The 17,912-nt window shown below is 36.6% G+C and overlaps 1 protein-coding gene across 1 annotated transcript in view; it reads left to right on the forward strand.

Moving 5' to 3' along the window:
* Positions 1-17,912, forward strand: part of LOC116713137 (calcineurin subunit B type 1) — a 36,032-nt gene that overhangs the window by 1,342 nt on the left and 16,778 nt on the right. The window contains exon 2 of the mRNA XM_032553137.1: positions 9,340-9,379. Within this exon, the coding sequence (XP_032409028.1) occupies positions 9,340-9,379 (40 nt within the window). The remainder of the gene's footprint in view (positions 1-9,339; positions 9,380-17,912) is intronic.

A 17,912-nucleotide genomic window follows, 5' to 3' on the forward strand; every position in this document is an offset into this window, starting at 1 on the left:
GATGCCTATTTAGATGGCTGAAGAACATGTCGACAAATTTCAATGCCTTGCTGTTCTCGTATTTTATTTTTCCAAGTTGAGGAATTACAATAGCTTTCCTTTTTTTGTAGAACACACCAGTCTTTTTTTTTTTGCCTTTGAATGAGTTCTGATCTGTGATCAGCATGCCAAAAACTAAAGTCACATATTCTTTTCCCCATGGCAACTAAGACCCCAACCTGTAAATCTGTCATAAAACTTGAACTTGTGTGCATTATTTCAATTTAATAAAAAACAAAACAACAACAGATAAGTTAGGGAGGTATTATTTAATGCTTTAATGATATAGTCTTGAAATTCCCTCATTTACTGTTTGGGAACAGTACAACACTGAAGTTGAACTGGACTATTTCCACACAGATGATTACAATTTATTTGTACAGTTTTATAAAAATGTACATATTTTTGCATTTAACTGCCATGTAGACTATTTTACAGAGGGTCAAACATTGAAGCCACAAAAATGCTGAAGTTTAAGTGGATTATTTTTACAATATTTTATCACAAATAGAGGAAAATGTTTCAGAAACCAAAGTGTTTATAGAATATCTGTTTAGTGTAAAACAATACAAGTTGGGTTTGAGAGATTTTAGGTATTGTAAACAAAAGACCTCCCAAGGTAGCTCAGATTCTTAACCCCCCCCCCCCCCAAAAAAACAGCAAAATGTCTCTTTTTGTAAGTGCTGAGTTAGATTTAATTTGTTTGCTATTGCTGCTAATGTATTAGCCAATATAACTGGAATGGTTTCAGTAAGCCACAGTTAACGTGGTAAGACTTTCAGACTCTTCAGTGCGACTCTTTAAACGTTTGCTCACGGTGAGAAATAAGGTACAGAAAATGTTGCCGTATTCTGTCTGAATCATACCTGTCCTGAAGTGGGAACATGCCCCCAAAGTGCCTCTATAGGCGCTCGCACGTGGAAGTAGTTCTACCGTGGAGGAAGAGCTCTGCTGTTTTTGGACAGGCTGCATTTAACTCGCTGGCAGATGATTGAGATAATACTGTTCCACCAACTTCCTGTGGTGCGTCGCAATTATAAATAACTAGACTTTGTTTTTTTGCCGTTTGTAGATGAGGTTTTGCATTGACAGTTATTTGTAGATGACATCATCCCTGGTGTGCCAGGTAGGCGTGGTTTGCAGGCTATTTTCAGAGGCGAATCAGCTGGGGAACACCCTGGATGCTCCGTTAAGATCCACCAGTGCTAGTGGCAGATGCCGGTGTGACTAATGCGAACAGCATAAAATTGTTGTCCTAGATAATTTAAAAAGTGATTCTGCTGAATGTAATGAATTCCAGCTGGTGTATTCGTCAGCAGGTGATCTAAATAATATTTCCACCTTACTCTTTTTATGTCATTAGTCACATAATAATAGTATATTTGATTTATAATGCCCTTTATTTCTTGAAATCTCTAAGGGCAACATAATACTGTGGAGGATCGGTCACTGGACCTAAAATTTCACCTGCAGGGGAGAGCTGGCAATTACATCGCATGTTACTGGATTACTTTGTGCAAACGTTGAGATGTCATTGGTTGGTAAATATTTTTTAGTGTACTGATCTTATGGACTTTTAAAGAAACTCTTGTCACACACATGTAATCAGAAGTTTGCGTATACTTCAAAATGTACAATAGGGTACAACCAACAAGTGATTAACAGGTAAATAAACTGCACAATCTAGATGTCTACATTTAAAACTGTCCTCCTCTCCATGTACAATCCTGTTTCAAATCTTTACTACCAAACCTAAATATTGCTACTTTAGATTTTTTTTATTTTCTCTAAATTGTAAATGACACCGACCCAGGTTTTGCCTGTGTAAACATAAAAAAAAAAACTGGGAGAAATTCAAATCCAAAATCAAATGGCTGTTGACTTTATCCCTTTAAGGAGATTTTATTTATTCAGTCAATTCAGTTCATTTATATAGCGCCAATTCACAACCAATATCGTCTCAAAACACTTTACAAAAAACTCAATTTAATCCAATCAAACACTTTCTAAGTCAAATAAATAGATTTCAATTTGATCCTTTTTTTTATCAAATAATACAGTCATGTAAACATGGAGTCAGTGATGAATGCTTTTTGAGCTTACTTGTATTGAAAATGTCATTGTTCAATAAAAATAGGTAAACTTCCCTTCTATTAGCTTTACAGCACTCACATTTAAGGGTAGATGCTGGGGCTTGCATATCTTTCAGCCATCTTATTGTTTGTTTTAGAGGGACCTATCTCTGCTGCAAGGCTAGACTGGAGCTAGAGCCTCGCAGTTGCTAAAGCATGTAGTGGAATGATCTGATGCTAAGGGGACCATATGCTGCCTAGCAATCAAGCGCCACCCACATACGGATTTAGCTGTAGCTAATGTAAAAGAGATAAAAGCCACAGAGAAGCACCAGCACAAGTGATGATCAACACGACGTGATCCACGCTGCACTTCCCAGCCAGCCTACTCAATCTGGATTTGTCTCTCCTCGCTGACCGCTCCGCATCTGCAGCCTTCAGCGCTGAAGGCTGCAGATGCACCGGCACGTCATTAGTAAACAGCTATTTGCAAATATTTCAAGTGCCATTTAGCAGGTTAGTTGAGGTCAGCCTGTCTTCATTATGCCTGGTTTACAGCAGGACACATCCCAAGTTTTGCAGACAGCAACTAGGCCTGTCACAATAACAAATTTTATAAAATATGTTGTCGTGACATAAATTGTCACAATAACGGTAAATTGTCCCAGAAGTTATTACAATAGACAATATTATTCTTGCTTTGACACAATTTTCAAGTGATATAACGGCAACGGCATAATAATGCAAGAGCACTTTCTCAAAGATCAATAATCTTTCAATTCTAATGAACATTTAAGACTGGTACTGAAAGAAATTGTAAATATCTAAGAATAAATAAACAAAGCAACAGAAACAACACAAAATGAATTATCAAGACTGTAAACAGAACTAGCCCCCTTCAAAGAAATGAGGCTAGTTGAGACCAAATCATCAAACTGAAGACTTTTGTCTTCCAGTTTTTGGTAGAAAGAAAAAGAGAAATAAATACAATAGAGAATGAAAATGAGAATTATTAATTTATCATGTGATTAAGTTATTTGTTGTGTATGATGACAGGCCTAATGGCAAAAAGCAGAACTTATGGAAGGTTGATGGGTTTTTACTGGATCAAATTAGCATCTTTCACCGACCCTGCTAAGGATGAACTACCTAGACAACCTGTTGAATCTGTTTATGCCATATTGTTCACTTCCTGCTAAATATGTTGCCTGTTGTATTAAGATGTGCAACATAAACATTTAAAACCAAAAGTAGATAAATTACTCTACATATGGTTTCTTTTAAATTGGTATACCCTCCTACATATTTAACAAAAATTCCATAACAAAACTATTAGCAGGGGAAATGAAATGAGCCCCGTTCTAAAATCAATAGCTATCTATTATGAGACAGCAGAAACTTACAAATGATCCTTTAACAAAATGCTAACATAAGTAGCGCTAAATGGGCTCAAGTATCTAATAATTCTGTCTTTTAATCAGAATATTTGTCTTCTAACCTAGTTCTTTAAAAAAAAAAAAAACCATTTTTCTCAGATACTCTGATGCGCAACTTGACTGAGACATCTGGTTGTTTGGTTGACAGCATTATGAGGGCTTTAACCTCTTTGTACAAAGGCTTGAGTCAGGCCAAGTAATGGCTGAGAGCTGGGGTTCCTTCAGGCAGCTCAGCTTGTGCTAATTATTTTTTTTAATATTTTCTCCTAAAACTGCATGCAGCTCAACACGGAGCAATCACACATACATCCACTAACACAGAGACTGTAAAACTGAAAACACATCCACACATCAGACTCAGAAACTGAACCGGAGGGGAGAATTTACATAACCATAAACCTTTCTGAAAAGGTTTTTGGTTATGTTGCTAACTTGTGAGATTAAACATTTATTCAGACAGGCTAACGGCTATAATTCCCTGCTGCTTGTTGTTCTGTGTGTTTTGTTTCCCTTCCGCCCCCAGCTGTATAAAGAGGAAAAACGGTAAAAGTAACTTCTGTTTAAAGCAGAGAAGCCCATATCTGCTCTGACTCTCACTGGTTCATAAAGCTCTGCCTGTAAGCTTGATATCCTCAGACATGGTTGTGTGGGGGCGGCGTGTAGTTCTGTGATCCCTGATCGAGAGAAGTGAGCCGGGAAAAAAATGGGAGAAAATTCTAAACAAATCAATTTGAGATCTAATGAATGTTGTGGTTTTAAGTCGGAACTTATTTACTTCACTTGAGTACAAAACAGACAGTATACATATCAGCCTTACATATTAGGATCTACAGTACGCACTTGTCAGTAAACACAGGAGGTTGAATTTGATCCTGGATTTGTTTTTGTAAATTGCCTTTCCTAATAATATGGTAATACGTTTTTATTATTTGGTAACTATTTTAATACATCAACGTGGTGGTACAGTCTTGAAGGGATAATAGATAACTACTATTATTCCAATTTTGATGGACTGGTAAGAAAACACTAAATGACTAAAAAAAAATCTAAACCGTAGATAAAAGTTGTGACCATTTTGAAGTTGAGTAAGGTTTTATAAAAAGTGTTTGTATTGTTTTATGTTTCGGATGTATTCAAATTTTGTCTCGTTTTTCTTTTCAGTTGCCTGTTAACTAGTGTTGGCAAATTTAGATTAATTCTTGATTGATTTTCTTTTCTGATGTACTGCCTTTATATCTAATATAAAATTTGTATATGTATTATCAGGAACTCCAAAACTGCACTTTTAACCTCTATCACTGGGAGCAGTTTTAAAATAGATTGTAGTAATCAAACAATATTACTTCTTTATACAATAAAAAGATCAAAATTATTAAATTTATTCCTGAAATACTTGTTAGTCAGCCCTGCAGGCATTTAACACCAAAGTGACTTATCCGACTTGTCGTAATGGTTTTAAAAACATTTGTCTAACTTTAACATTTAATTCCACGTCGTAATATTGTGCAGGAATATTACAAAGAAATGTAAAAGTGGAGTTTCCCCAAACATATTGCCTCTGACTTTGTTTTCCTCGGCAGTGCTGTAATTGTATCAGACTGGTACTCAACCATAAATGCTTAATTTGTATAACTTTGAAAACTGTGAGCCAGACTAAACAAGTATACTGGCAACCCTCACATCATTGTAATCGTACTTTAATAGCGCTTTAGAAAGGTAAATGAGGCGGATTTCTCAGACAGGAGTCAAACATTTTCCCAATGCAGTTAAGATGCATTGAATGGTCTTCCCCAGTGTGTCTTATTCCATTACAACCAATAAACACAGCACCAATGATTAGATTAGGAGACTAATTGATGTCTTTCTCCTTGTTTATTGTACAATTATTTCTAAGAGTTGTGCTTGTGTATCTGCTGCATTTTATTCATGTTTTTGACGAGTACTGTGCTTATTTTTTACTTCCAGAAGGTTTTTTTTCCATTAACTTTTACAGTAAAAAGTACTTTCCCACAGCCCTACTTTAACCATTTTTATTTTTATTACACAAGGACCTGGAAGTTTTAGTCTTAAGATAGGATGTGGAGCTACAACCTGAGGTTATTACATTCAGCCATCCTACTTGATCAACAATATTCATGTCTATATGCTATTTATAGCTGGACATTTTTGCAGCGACAGTAAGTAATGGAGCAAAATATTAGATAAATGTACTTTCAAAGTAAATGTGTCTTAGCTATTAGGCCAAACAACTTAAGGGAAACAAATTTTATGCAACCCATAATATCAGTTCTTTAAGGAGGAAGCAAATAAAATTGCTGAGAGGTCAAAATCAAGCATCCCTCCTGATCATATTGTATACATTTTAGTTCATTTTACCGTGACCCCAGTCGGGGTAAACAATTTGATTTCTTTGACAGGCAGTATTGGAATATTTGATGACTAATGCTTCTGCTTCCTTATAGCCCAATCTATTCAAAGGATGAAACGGCTTGCTGGTAGTCACTTGTTTCCTACAATTTTGATTTGCCAATTTTTTTTATTTATTTTTTTAAAAAGAGGAGAACACAAAGGTTCAGAAAAGTACTTCAGCTCTGCAGCCGCATGCACTGTAATAGCCTTTCATGTTACGAGTCCTGCAGGTCTATAATTAGCCGGGTTTTTGGGTCGGCTGCAGTGTTGCTACTGAACCAGCCACTTTGCCAGACTCTTCATTATGCAAAACGTGTTTTGTGCGCATTGGTCTAATTGATTCTGAATGAAGCATGCATTATTGATGAGCAAACTAGTCCATCTCTCCCTGCCTCTGTTTCTCTCTATGTATACAGGGAAGAAATTCATGCTTTTTCCTTTGTTTCTTTTTTTTAAATTATTATTATTTTGCCTTTTATTCCATGTGTGAATGGAGTGCAATGAAGTGGTTTGTCACAGGAAGACATAGCAAGAGTTACTCCTTGATGGCCACAGAAAGGAACTAACACCTTGGTCAGTAAACCTGTAATCCCTCAAACCAAATCTCCTTTGCCCTAAGTCTCTTTACCTGCAGAGACCCTGCAGTTTTCATTTAAACAAGAATGAATGTCTGGGCTGTAGTTAAGAGTCAAGCTACCCAATGCTTATTTAACCTCTGTTTTTTTTTAAGGTTATGATTAAAGCGTTATTAAAATTACATGATGATGTATAATGAATCACTCTTGGTGCGCTTCCCTTGTAAGAGTTCCTCTGTTGTCCTTGTGGAAATGTAGCATATTGTAGCTTACTGAGCTCTACAGCAGGGAGAAAAATAACAAACCTAAGGACTTTTCTCTGTTCAGATCAATAAAGTATCACATTGCCACTATGACAGGGCAGCGACGACAAAAAGACACCCAAATGCGATACTAGCGATGCTGTGCGGCACGGGTCGAGCTACTCCAAAAATTTCCTCTCTTGAACTGGCTGCGCTCAGCCAATGTGAAGCAGTTTCAGAGGAAAACCGTGTACATGTCAACCATTGATCACTGCGCTGACTCCACTCTCCCTTTAGGGTGTCAAATGCTAAGGCGCTCTCCTGGTTAATCCCATCTCACTTCTTTCTCCTTGTCGCTCTTAAAATACCTCAACTTGTGTGTGGCAAGTCCTTCCTCTTCGTTACAGCACAGAGTTACCGTAAGCTGATATGACAACTTTTTGACTCTGTTCTTGTTGATTTGAACTGCTTTGGCATTTACGTTGGTTCAAACTTTACTTGATTGTGTATCATTGAGTAAAATAGATCAAAAGACTGTTCAGCTGGAGTGGGGAGCTGATGTCTTGAAGCAAAATGTTGTCCTTTAGACTTGACTGATAGAAACGTTCAACTTTGTTGCAAATTTGGCAAATAGAAATTTGCTTTGGCATTCCTTGGAGGAGAGATCGATTGCTCCCTGGCCTGTTGGATCTCTTACTTGGCTTCGGGAATGCATCCCATCAATTCTACCACTTTAATAAAGGCTTTTCTCATTGGCTTCCGCAAAAGTGTTTGGTCTCACTCTGTCAATTATCCGACCACCTTAGTTGGCACTGCAGTTGAATGTAATGGGAATGCTGCTGATGTGAAGGTTGAACATGAGCTAGAATTTCACAAAGACATTACAGTATTTCTGTCAAGAGCCCTTAAGATTGCTCCTTAAGATTGGGTGCAGTATAACTACTTGGCTTTGAAAAACCATCAATACATAACCCCATAACTGTAACCCCAATTACACCTACCTGGAAGTCAATGGGTTCATGGGGACACTGGTGTTCTCATCACAGTTGAGAGATTTTAAGCAGTTGAATTTGACACATTAAGGCATTTCAGATTAATTGATAGCAAACTCTGCGTAGCAGAAGTCTTTAAGGTTTCCAGTGCAAAATGCCAAAGGGCTGGAGAGATCATCACCTTTCAGCACAACAACAAACCTGTTAGAACCTGTCCGAATACAAAGAATCTTATCAGCAGTGCTTTCCAACAAAGATGCTATTAGAATTAATGTACCGTATCCATCTTACAAATGTATTCAGAACTGTTATTGAATTTTTTTTAATTTTATTTTTTATAAGAAATTTCGCACTTGATCAACGTTAACAGTTTTTGTTTTCAAAAATAATGAGTGTGTAGTTTCACGTGGCTGTGGTTTCGAAGTCGTATATTGTTTTGGGTTTTTCCAGACAAAACTGGCGAAAGCCTTTTACTGCTACTTGTAAAAAATGATTTTTTTGGTACTTTCCCAATTTAATGACTATTTGAAAATTGTACTTTCTGAAAACAAAAGACTTGTAAAGTTTACCGTAAGCCATCCCATAAGGATGAGATAGATGTTAGAAAATATTTGAGCGCTTGTCTTGTATGCAAAATATTCCAAAGCAGATGGCAGTTGTGTAGCATTGTTACAGAAATGGGACATTGCCTATTCACGTTGCACTGAGCTGGCACAATAACCTTGGTGTAGTATATCTATAGGATGTGTTAATAGTGACACATTCATTGAGCTAATTTAATTAAACTGCCGGATAAAGATGACAAACGCATTATTTGTTTTCTCATCAGACTTGTTGGTGCTACTCCTATGAAAAGCATGTGCCTCGACTGTGTGTGATTATGTTTTTCTGACACACAATTGCACCAAAAATGTACATTTGCATGTAGAAAAAAGTGCAATACTACACACAGATGCTAGGGAATAATAAAGCAGTTGTAGTGATTATTCATTGATTAAAAAGTAAAGTTTATAGTTCTTTGTCTAAGTGACTAATAAAGTGACTAACGCAGATTAGAGTTTCATGTTTCTGTGGTTCTAATAGTGAAGTGAAGATGAAAAAGTACCCTCAGGGAACCTAATTAGAGCAGAAGCAAACTATCTGAAACTGAAGAAATAACTTTTCACACTATATTCACACCATCTAAAGCATTGCCCTCCATTGTTTGACTTTAGTTTGTACCCTATTATAGGTTTCAAATCTAAAATATTTTGAACTGTATACCCTATCTTTTTTTATTATTTGTTGTTTTTTTTTAACAGGAAATGTTACCAGCCTGTTCATCAATCTTTGGTGTGCAGCAAAGGTTCCCCTTTTATTGCATGGTTCAGCGTACCAGGGTTTACCAAATGAACTGTAAAATCAGCAGTGCATGTGGTTGCTTCCACATCAACCAGTCTTAATTAAATCTGAGGTTTTTGCATCTTGAACACTAAGAGAAGAGGCAAAAAATGTATAAAATGAAAGTGTACTGTTTGAACTATAAGCTTAACTTTCAGTATTTTTTTGGCTAACTGTCTTTCTTCATTTCTCAGGGAAATGAAGCCAGTTACCCCCTGGAGATGTGCTCACATTGTAAGTACTTTCAATCTTTGCCTCAGCTTGATTTATCATTTATAATAATATTTAGAGCTTCCATTGTTTTTATCTGAAGAGCTGGTTGACAAGATTATAAGTATTTTGGTTTTTCTGGGACAAAGGCAACATTTTTTTATGAAGAATACTTAATATATTCATATATATTTAGTTTTATTACAGTTCCTTCATTACTTGATCAGCTTACCGCTTCTTGACTTTTTATGCCGTCAGTTCCTCTGCATGACAGATTGACCTTAACGTTTGTATTAAGGTCAACATAACAATATTAATATCAGATATTGACATCTGCTCAAATGCTCATATCGATGCGTCACCTCAGGTATTATTAGCATAAGGAGCCTGAATGCAGGGTGTGAGCTGATGTTTATTACAGCACAAGCAGTTCTTTGTGTGTGCATTTTGTGATCTTATGATCTATTTAACTGATTAACTACAGTAGCATTTTACTAGCTTAGTTTTCTTTTAGAATAGTCTATTCAGTAAATGTTAAGTTCTTCAAAAATATCATGGTTTTTAAAAAAACAAATCAACTCTCAGATATGAATTAGTTCTGAAATTTTCCATCATGTTAAATCTCTTGGTTTAGATATGGAAGGCAACCTTCCTGTCTTTGCCTACTCCAGTTGTTATGTAACTTCACACAGCAGACTGACACTTTGCTCAGTATCTGCAGAGCACACAAGCTAATGTAATATTGTTTTATTGTTGATCATCATGGATCCAGATGATGATGTGCATTTTGCCACCATGTTGAAAGCAAACAGTGTTGTTTTACTTTTGTGTTTTTTAATATATTGTGGCACAAAATTGTTGAGTAAAGCTGAGAAAATTAAATACATTTATTCTTTTGTGGAACCTTTACCTTCTAAGTCTATAATTGGCAAATTATACCGATTTCTGGTTATAGAATTGGTATAGTTGGCAATAAATCAACATTAATTGATTTAGTATTGTTTGTAATCGATTTTTGCGCCTCACCCATGAGCAAACATCTCCCATTCACTTGAATTCTCCAAAGCAGCCACAGAGCATCACTGAGCCATCACCGTGCTTCACTGTCTGCATTAAGTTTTGCTACAGAACTAATCAGTCAGCGTTTCAACTTATCCACCTCCTCTTCCTCTTTCTGCCACTTCCAGGTAACTCTTTAGGGGATTTCCAGGGACTTTTTGAAACATTTTCCTTGTTTTGGCAATTTAATGGCGCCCTGAACTTTTAGGCCATTTTTTTGACCATATTCCTAACATGCAGTGAAATGTTGCAGTTAAGAGTCCAGGCATCTTAGGGGATCTTCCTTCAAGCAGTGCTGAAACAATTCATTTGTAATTGTGTGCTCTTATGAGGAAATTGGTTCAGGGAGTTGAATAATTTTGAGGCTGTTGAAAATACAATTTAGTGTCGAGTATGGATAAAATCCTTCTATTTGCTTTTGTTTTTTCCTTGGGTAATTTGCTTATTGCCCAATATTGAATTTGCACATGGGTTTGTATAATTTAGATTAATCTGTAATACCTTTTTTTTTGTTAAAGCATCCTCTTTGTGCTGCAGAATACACTCACTCAATACACTTTACTGTCGGATATTGGTAATAACCAGCTTAAAGGCTCCACCGCTGCATGTGTTTTAATGAGCATGCAGATGGTGGCTGGTGCCTATGCGGTGTAGGTGGTCTTTGGGGACTGCGACACAGGTATAGATTGACCTCATCAGTCATTCACACCATCAGTAATTTTTACATCAGGGCTTTGAACATAGCTGCAGAGACAGTTTTAAAAGGCGTGTAGGAGGCAGAGGTGTGGAAAAACATCCTATATTCTCTCAAATGGTGATCGTATGCTGTAATATTGATCAGAGCAAAGCTAAGATTTTTTTTGTATGATGTAGTTTTTGGATCTGTATACTTAAAGTTTTTTTTTTATTATTTCTTGTAGTTTTGGGATTTATGAAACACCAACTCAACTTCCATTATATGCTTGTGCCAAATACTGTGCAGAATTATTCATACCACATTTTTTAAAATCTACATTTTATTTTTGAAGGTTTCAGAGTATTGGAGAACATTTGTTAAGAAACAAAGATCAATTATGAAGAACCAAGCAACACACAGAAAGGTCTGATGTAAAATTGTTGAGAAATGTAACGTAAATTATGATTTTATTAATCAGTTAATCTATTGATTGCTGACAATTGCTGTGTAGTACCTACTTAAGCTAGTAAAAGAAACATGTGAAAGAGAAAATGCTAGTAAAAACACTGTTTGGTTACTTTAATAAGATGTTTTACTGTTTAAAATGCAATGCCAGAAAAACATCACTTTTAGTCTTGAGTTGAACCTTTTTTTAAATGTAAAAACAAATGAGAAATAAAAAAGATTCATGTTAACTTAAAAAGCTCATTTAAGTTGAGGCATTAATAAAAGCTGCCTTTTATATTGCACTTCACTTGAAGTCTCAAGTTTGATGTATGAAAATATTTTTTAAAAATAAAATATATGATGTGTACCAACCAATTATCAAATTTACATTTTTTCACTTCCTTATTCTTCTTGACCACAAGTACATGCAATGTTAATCAAAATATGTTTCCTTGCAACAAGCTAATTTCTGCACTAACAATCACAGATTGTTTTTTTTTTTTGTTTTTTTCCAAAGAGAATCAAAATGTTAGCTGTGAGCAGCCAGGATGAGCTCAATGCATGTAGTGGATGTTTCCTTCTGATGTGTTTCACGACATGCTATTGTGAAACTTCAATTCTGTTTTGCACTACACGCTCTGAACAGTGTTATTTTTTTTTTAATGTAGTTTCAAGTGATCCCACAATTATATCATTTTCTGTCTTTCTTGGCGATGCTTCTGTCACTCGCCGACTGGTTACCCCGATCTCCCCAGCAGATTGGGGTAACCTGTCAGAATTGATGGGAAGGTGGATGAAGCTAAAGATGAGTTAATACAAGTCTTAAATTCGTCTATCTAAAATTAAGGCCTTGAAATGCCTTAAAATCATTGAAAAATGTAGGGTTGGCCTTAAATACATTAATAACATGTCTTACAATTTGTTTTGGCAGGACTATTTAATCATGTTTATTCAATGTATTCCTTTCTAGCGGGACTTTACTGTCAAGCGAATGTTTTGGTCACATGCAAACATCTTCATTGCAGTGCATGACTCACTGCTTACATACCCTTGCTAGCTAACTAGCAAGCCAGCATTACTGCGTCTATCTTGGGTAAAATGTATCGTCAATTGGTTGGTCAAACTTTGTACATGTCTTTTGAGATGTATAGGTCTTAAATTCCATCCATAATGGTCTTTAAAAAAGTCTTACATTTGAGTTGGTGAAACCTGCAGAAACCACAACCCTGAAAGAAAACCTGTTGGCAGCTGTAAAAGACTTGAAACTTTGGTAATGGTTCACCTTCAAACAGAACAGTGATACAAAAGACGCAACCTGAGCTACAGTGGAGATCAAGCCAGATCAGTGTGTAAGAAAGTGCCAGTCAAAGTCTAGTCATAAATCCCACATTGCTGTCTCAAAGTTTAACGAGTAATATGTTTAGTCTCTAGATGCTCTCTTAGCAACATCAGCACATAGTTCTACAGAGTGTGCTTCGGGGGCTAAAAGCTAATTCACACATTTACTTGACATATTTGAAAGCCATTCATTTTGTTTTCCTTCCGTTTCACATCAGTTCTCTTTGTGTTGGTCCATCACGTCATATACAAATAAAATATGTTAGTTTGTGCTTCTAACATTGCAGAATGTGCAAATGTTGAAAAAATAGACACTTTTTCATAACTTTTTGAGAGTGATATGTCTTGGTAAAGTGAGCAGGGCTGTGAAGAGGGACAACACTCTAGCTTGTCCATACTTAATGGGGGACAGGACCTTGGCCGGCCTGGCCTTCCAGGCATCCCTCCGGATTAGGGCGCCACAGAGAGGAGGGGGGGATTCAAATGAGGCATGACTGAACACTCAACCAATCAAGTCTCTGACCGTTCTGCTTTGAAGTTTTATTTTTTATTATGTGTATTCTTCTCTCTCTCCATGACCTTTGCTGTAACTCCAGCAACTAGCCGTGCGCCATGACTTCTTGTTCTTAAATGTTCTGTATGAGCCTGGAAATAGTTACTCCAAGTTTAGCAAGTAAAATAAAAACACCAAATTTTAACAGTCTTCCTATTTAGAGGGTGATTATGGATATCTTTGAGTTTCAAACAAGTAAATACTGAAGGTGTCTGTTACATATTTTTACATATTATTATGGATCGTTCTCTAATCTTTCATGTTTTTTAACATACTTATGGAGATGGGTGAAATATAATATTTTATCACAATATTTTGTGGTACTATTGAGATAACATTAAGTGACAACTATACATTACATTCTTTTTAGGTAAGTGTGACTGCAAGACACAGCAATTATAGCCCTATAAACACAAATACTAATCTTGAAAAATATACCTACTAGTCATGTAAAGAAGTGGTTTGTGTCACTAAGCTTCACCAAGTAGCTGTATTTTCAAATTTATTGGTATTTACTGATGTTTTTAATGAACAAACGGTGGAGAAAATAGAAAAACTATCAATCATTATAATATGGACAGTTTTAACATCATTAATTAGAATTTGTGGCATCAAAATTTATCGTGATAAATGATAAGCAATACAATAACCCCTATATCCTTGTCTTTATTTTTGACCATCTTGGTTGCCTCACTAATCAACAGCTGTTCAACTTCTCAACTGCTCAGACAGGCGGGCCCTAACTGTGAGCAACAACAAGTTGGAGAAATCCGTCCTTCTGCAGGTTACCGCTCTTAAAATGACGTTCGCCAATAAATTCTCGCCGTCGGTCACTCCCTCCTCAGCTCTGTGTATTGACATCCACCAGATAAACGTGAATATTTTCTTTGCGCTTCACCTCGATTTGCCTGATTTATGTAAAAAGTGGGAGGAGGGAAGCTTTGAAGGCCTGCTTTTGGCGGCGCAGTACTTGTTCCCTTACTGACAGAATTTAATAGCCCACTAGTAATAACATGCATATTTTGGCATAAAAGACGCACCTCCACACATTTGCAGCACACACTTTGCTTAAAAGCATGCCCACTCACAAATGCACGGTGCTTTGACAGAAACGCAGCAGCGCGCTTCAGCGGCTCAGGCTGCGGCCATCCAAAATAAAAATAAAACAGCGGGCAGCTTGTTGGAGTTCCTTGTTGCTAGGGGTTTCCCTGAGGGCGGGTGGGGGTGAGCCGCTGACTGAGCTGGGGGGTGGAGAGTTGGGAGTTTTCTGGTGATGGAACTGCTATAAATACACGCCATCAATGTTGTGCCCTGCTGTGTCCTCAGTTCGGCCCATGCAAGTAAACTGTATGTTATCAGAGCAGTCGGCACAATCAGCCTAATGCACAAAGTGCCGGAGCTGTAGTATACAATCCAGGTTATACAGTGTCATCGCTGGCCTGTGTGAGATAAGACTTAGTTAATGTGGCAGGGTGTGTGTTTGTGTGTGTGTTGCTTTATTTAGCCTCAGAAATGGCCTGATTCTGAAATCCAGGGTCTGCTCAGTTCAAGCCGACTTAAGCCAGTCGTTTGGTTTGAATTTGAACTCTTCTTATTGAGTTGTACGATGGAGTATTAGGTCCTGGCTACAAGAATTGTTTGTATTATTATTTTTAATGACGAGAACATAGACATGATATCAAAATAAAAACATATTTTTACTCAACAGCATCTTGCAATTATGAGACAGCGTTTGAGTAAGAAAAAAGCTTGGACAATTTTTTTTGTTTTTGTGTTGGAGTTCTCATAAAATTACTACATTCTTCTAATATTACAACTTTATTCTGGGGACATTAATTTGGAGTATTTGTGTTATTTCTACTTCGTTGTCATACTATTTTATTCTCGCATTACTACAACTGTATGTTTCTAATATAATGACTTTATTATTGTAACAAAAAAAAATGGTTAGATTTTCTCCTAGAGGTGACCGGAATTCAAAGTCCAAATAAATAGAAGCTGTAAAACACGCTTGTCGAATGTCACAATGGCAGCATTGGACGTGCTGACATCACTTTGAATTATGGAAACATAAGGAGTACATTGGTGAAAAAAATCCAGATTTTCCAAATATTAAATCTTTAAAAGACTAAAATTTGATTAATCAATCAAATAGATTTACTGCCCAGTCCTATGTCAGTTTAAAATCTTTCTAAATTGTTGAAATTGGAAGAGTTCAGCTTCAAACAAATCAGCTACTTAGTGTTAGTTAGCACTAAAATATGCACTAAAGTTTCTAATCTCTGGTTTGTGTAAAGCCAGAAATAAAGATTGTCACCCATATAGAAAGGGAGCGATTAGCAAGATTACCTTGGCTATTATTACAAAAACGACAAAGACCTAGAAATAAATGGCTAGAGGTGCTTTTTTTTTGTCCAGTTTGTAAAAAATAAATAAAAAATTTGTTGTAAAAAAAAGTTATACATTATATGATGTGATCTTAAAGTTAAAAAAATTCAATTTAATAAGGTATTTTATATAGATTTTTAAAAAAACGAGTCGTTTTGTGTATGCAACATTAGAAGTTTAGATTCTGTCAATTGCTAACCTGGAGATAAAATGCTCTGTTTTAAAGGCCAAAGGGCATTCTCATATCCTTTTTCAACCTCTAATTCCTTTTAAATCAGAGTTACAATCTGACATTTTTGAGTTTAGATGTCAAATAAAGCATCCAAACTCCAGTTTTTGCGAACTTCAACAAACAACAACAAGGTATATACATGATTTAGTCCAGATTTATTATTATAGATTCAGTTTTAGCTAAAATCTGACTTTCAAGCAAACATACACATTAGAAAACCCAACTAAATGGAGATTTTGGGTTGTAAAAAATAAAATAAAAATCTAGTCTCGAATTTGAACATGGTCAATTTTGACAAGTATGTTTATATTACATTCTGCCTTTGTGTCCTTCATTATGATTGCTACACCCTCGTTTACTCAACCCAGCCCCATTATGCTAATTGGCTCAGTGTCATGTGTCAAACCCATGTAATTACTGGGCTGTGCATGTAACCTTCTCATGTTTACCCACCGTCATGCCTCATCTTGGCTGCCCGGAAAGCCACACAGAACAAGGCTGTTATTTTCAGTCACACTGAAGCTTCCATGTGGCTTCCTCTTTCCAACGCCCATCTCGATTCAGGCCGGCTGGCTGCTAATGGAGTCACATGTCTCCATCAATGTGCAGGGTGAACTGTTTAAGGGCTTAGCATGCTTAGGAGGATGCAATCATTAATAACACTTTTGGGAACAATGAGGGTTTTATATATATATATATATATATATAATTACTCAGAGAGTGGAAACGGATAGATTTTCTGGGTTCTGCTTTGCAGCGGTTGGGCCTCAGATAGCTCGGCTGTTTCAGGAGTTATCTTGCTGATTCGGGATGTAAATTATCAGCCAGACCTCCAGACGACTTGCAGGGGTCTTCGCCGTGTTACCGTCGCTTTTATAATAATATAATAATTCAGTAAAAACGACTCATTCTCAGAGGCCTGTGCCACCTACATATGTATATATGTACTGTATATATGTGTATATATATATATATATGTAGGGGTGTGTGTATATGTGTGTGTATGTATATATATATATGTGTGTGTGTGTTTTCATGCATTCTCCTTCTGAACAATTGTTTAAGTGTTCCTTTTCAGTGTGTGTCTTCATGTGGATGTGGGCTACCTTGGGGGCTAATGGGTTTCCGTTGCCTAGTAACACTGTTGTGGGTGCATACAGCATTTATGAAAGAGCATGTGTGTGTGTGCGCGCGCTCAGTGTTGGACTATATGAGATTATCATAATCATCTCACAGTTACATCGGGTGTCCCTCAGAGCTGCTCATTAGCATGGCGGTGTGAGGAGCCTCTGATGATGCAAACCGTTCCCATTTCTTCTCCTCGCACTAAATGAAATCACAGCTTCAAGCGCATCATTCTAGCATGTTTTATAACAGATTAAGCTTTAAAGACACTTTATAATGAAGGATATCTTAACATACATGTCTTTTTATGTTTCTACACTTGACAGTTTGTACATGTTGAGGCATCATAATACCATCATATGTGGCTGAAGTGTGAATTCTTACGCTGAGGTGAAAATCACATCCGTCTTTCTCCTCAGGTTTATGTAGGAGGTTTGCGATCAACGGTGGGGTCCATTTTGCGTCTCAAATCATTGAGCCTCTCGTTTCTCTGTAAAAACCAAGGAAACGAGGCTCAGCAGACCACGAATGCATACTACCGTATTAGTCACTTTCTTCTTAACCCCCTCCTGCTTTGTGATTTTTTTTTTTTTTCTTTTTTTCTGTAGCAGGTGTTGCAACAACAAAAAAAAATCACAGAACATCTCCTACCTTTCTTGGCTCTCACATCTATTTGTCACCTTTTCATCAGACTTTTCTGCAGGAACACAGCTGTCTATAAAATTCAGACTGCATTTTT

The sequence above is a fragment of the Xiphophorus hellerii genome, chromosome 22, assembly GCF_003331165.1.
Source record: "Xiphophorus hellerii strain 12219 chromosome 22, Xiphophorus_hellerii-4.1, whole genome shotgun sequence".
Lineage (NCBI taxonomy): Eukaryota > Metazoa > Chordata > Actinopteri > Cyprinodontiformes > Poeciliidae > Xiphophorus > Xiphophorus hellerii.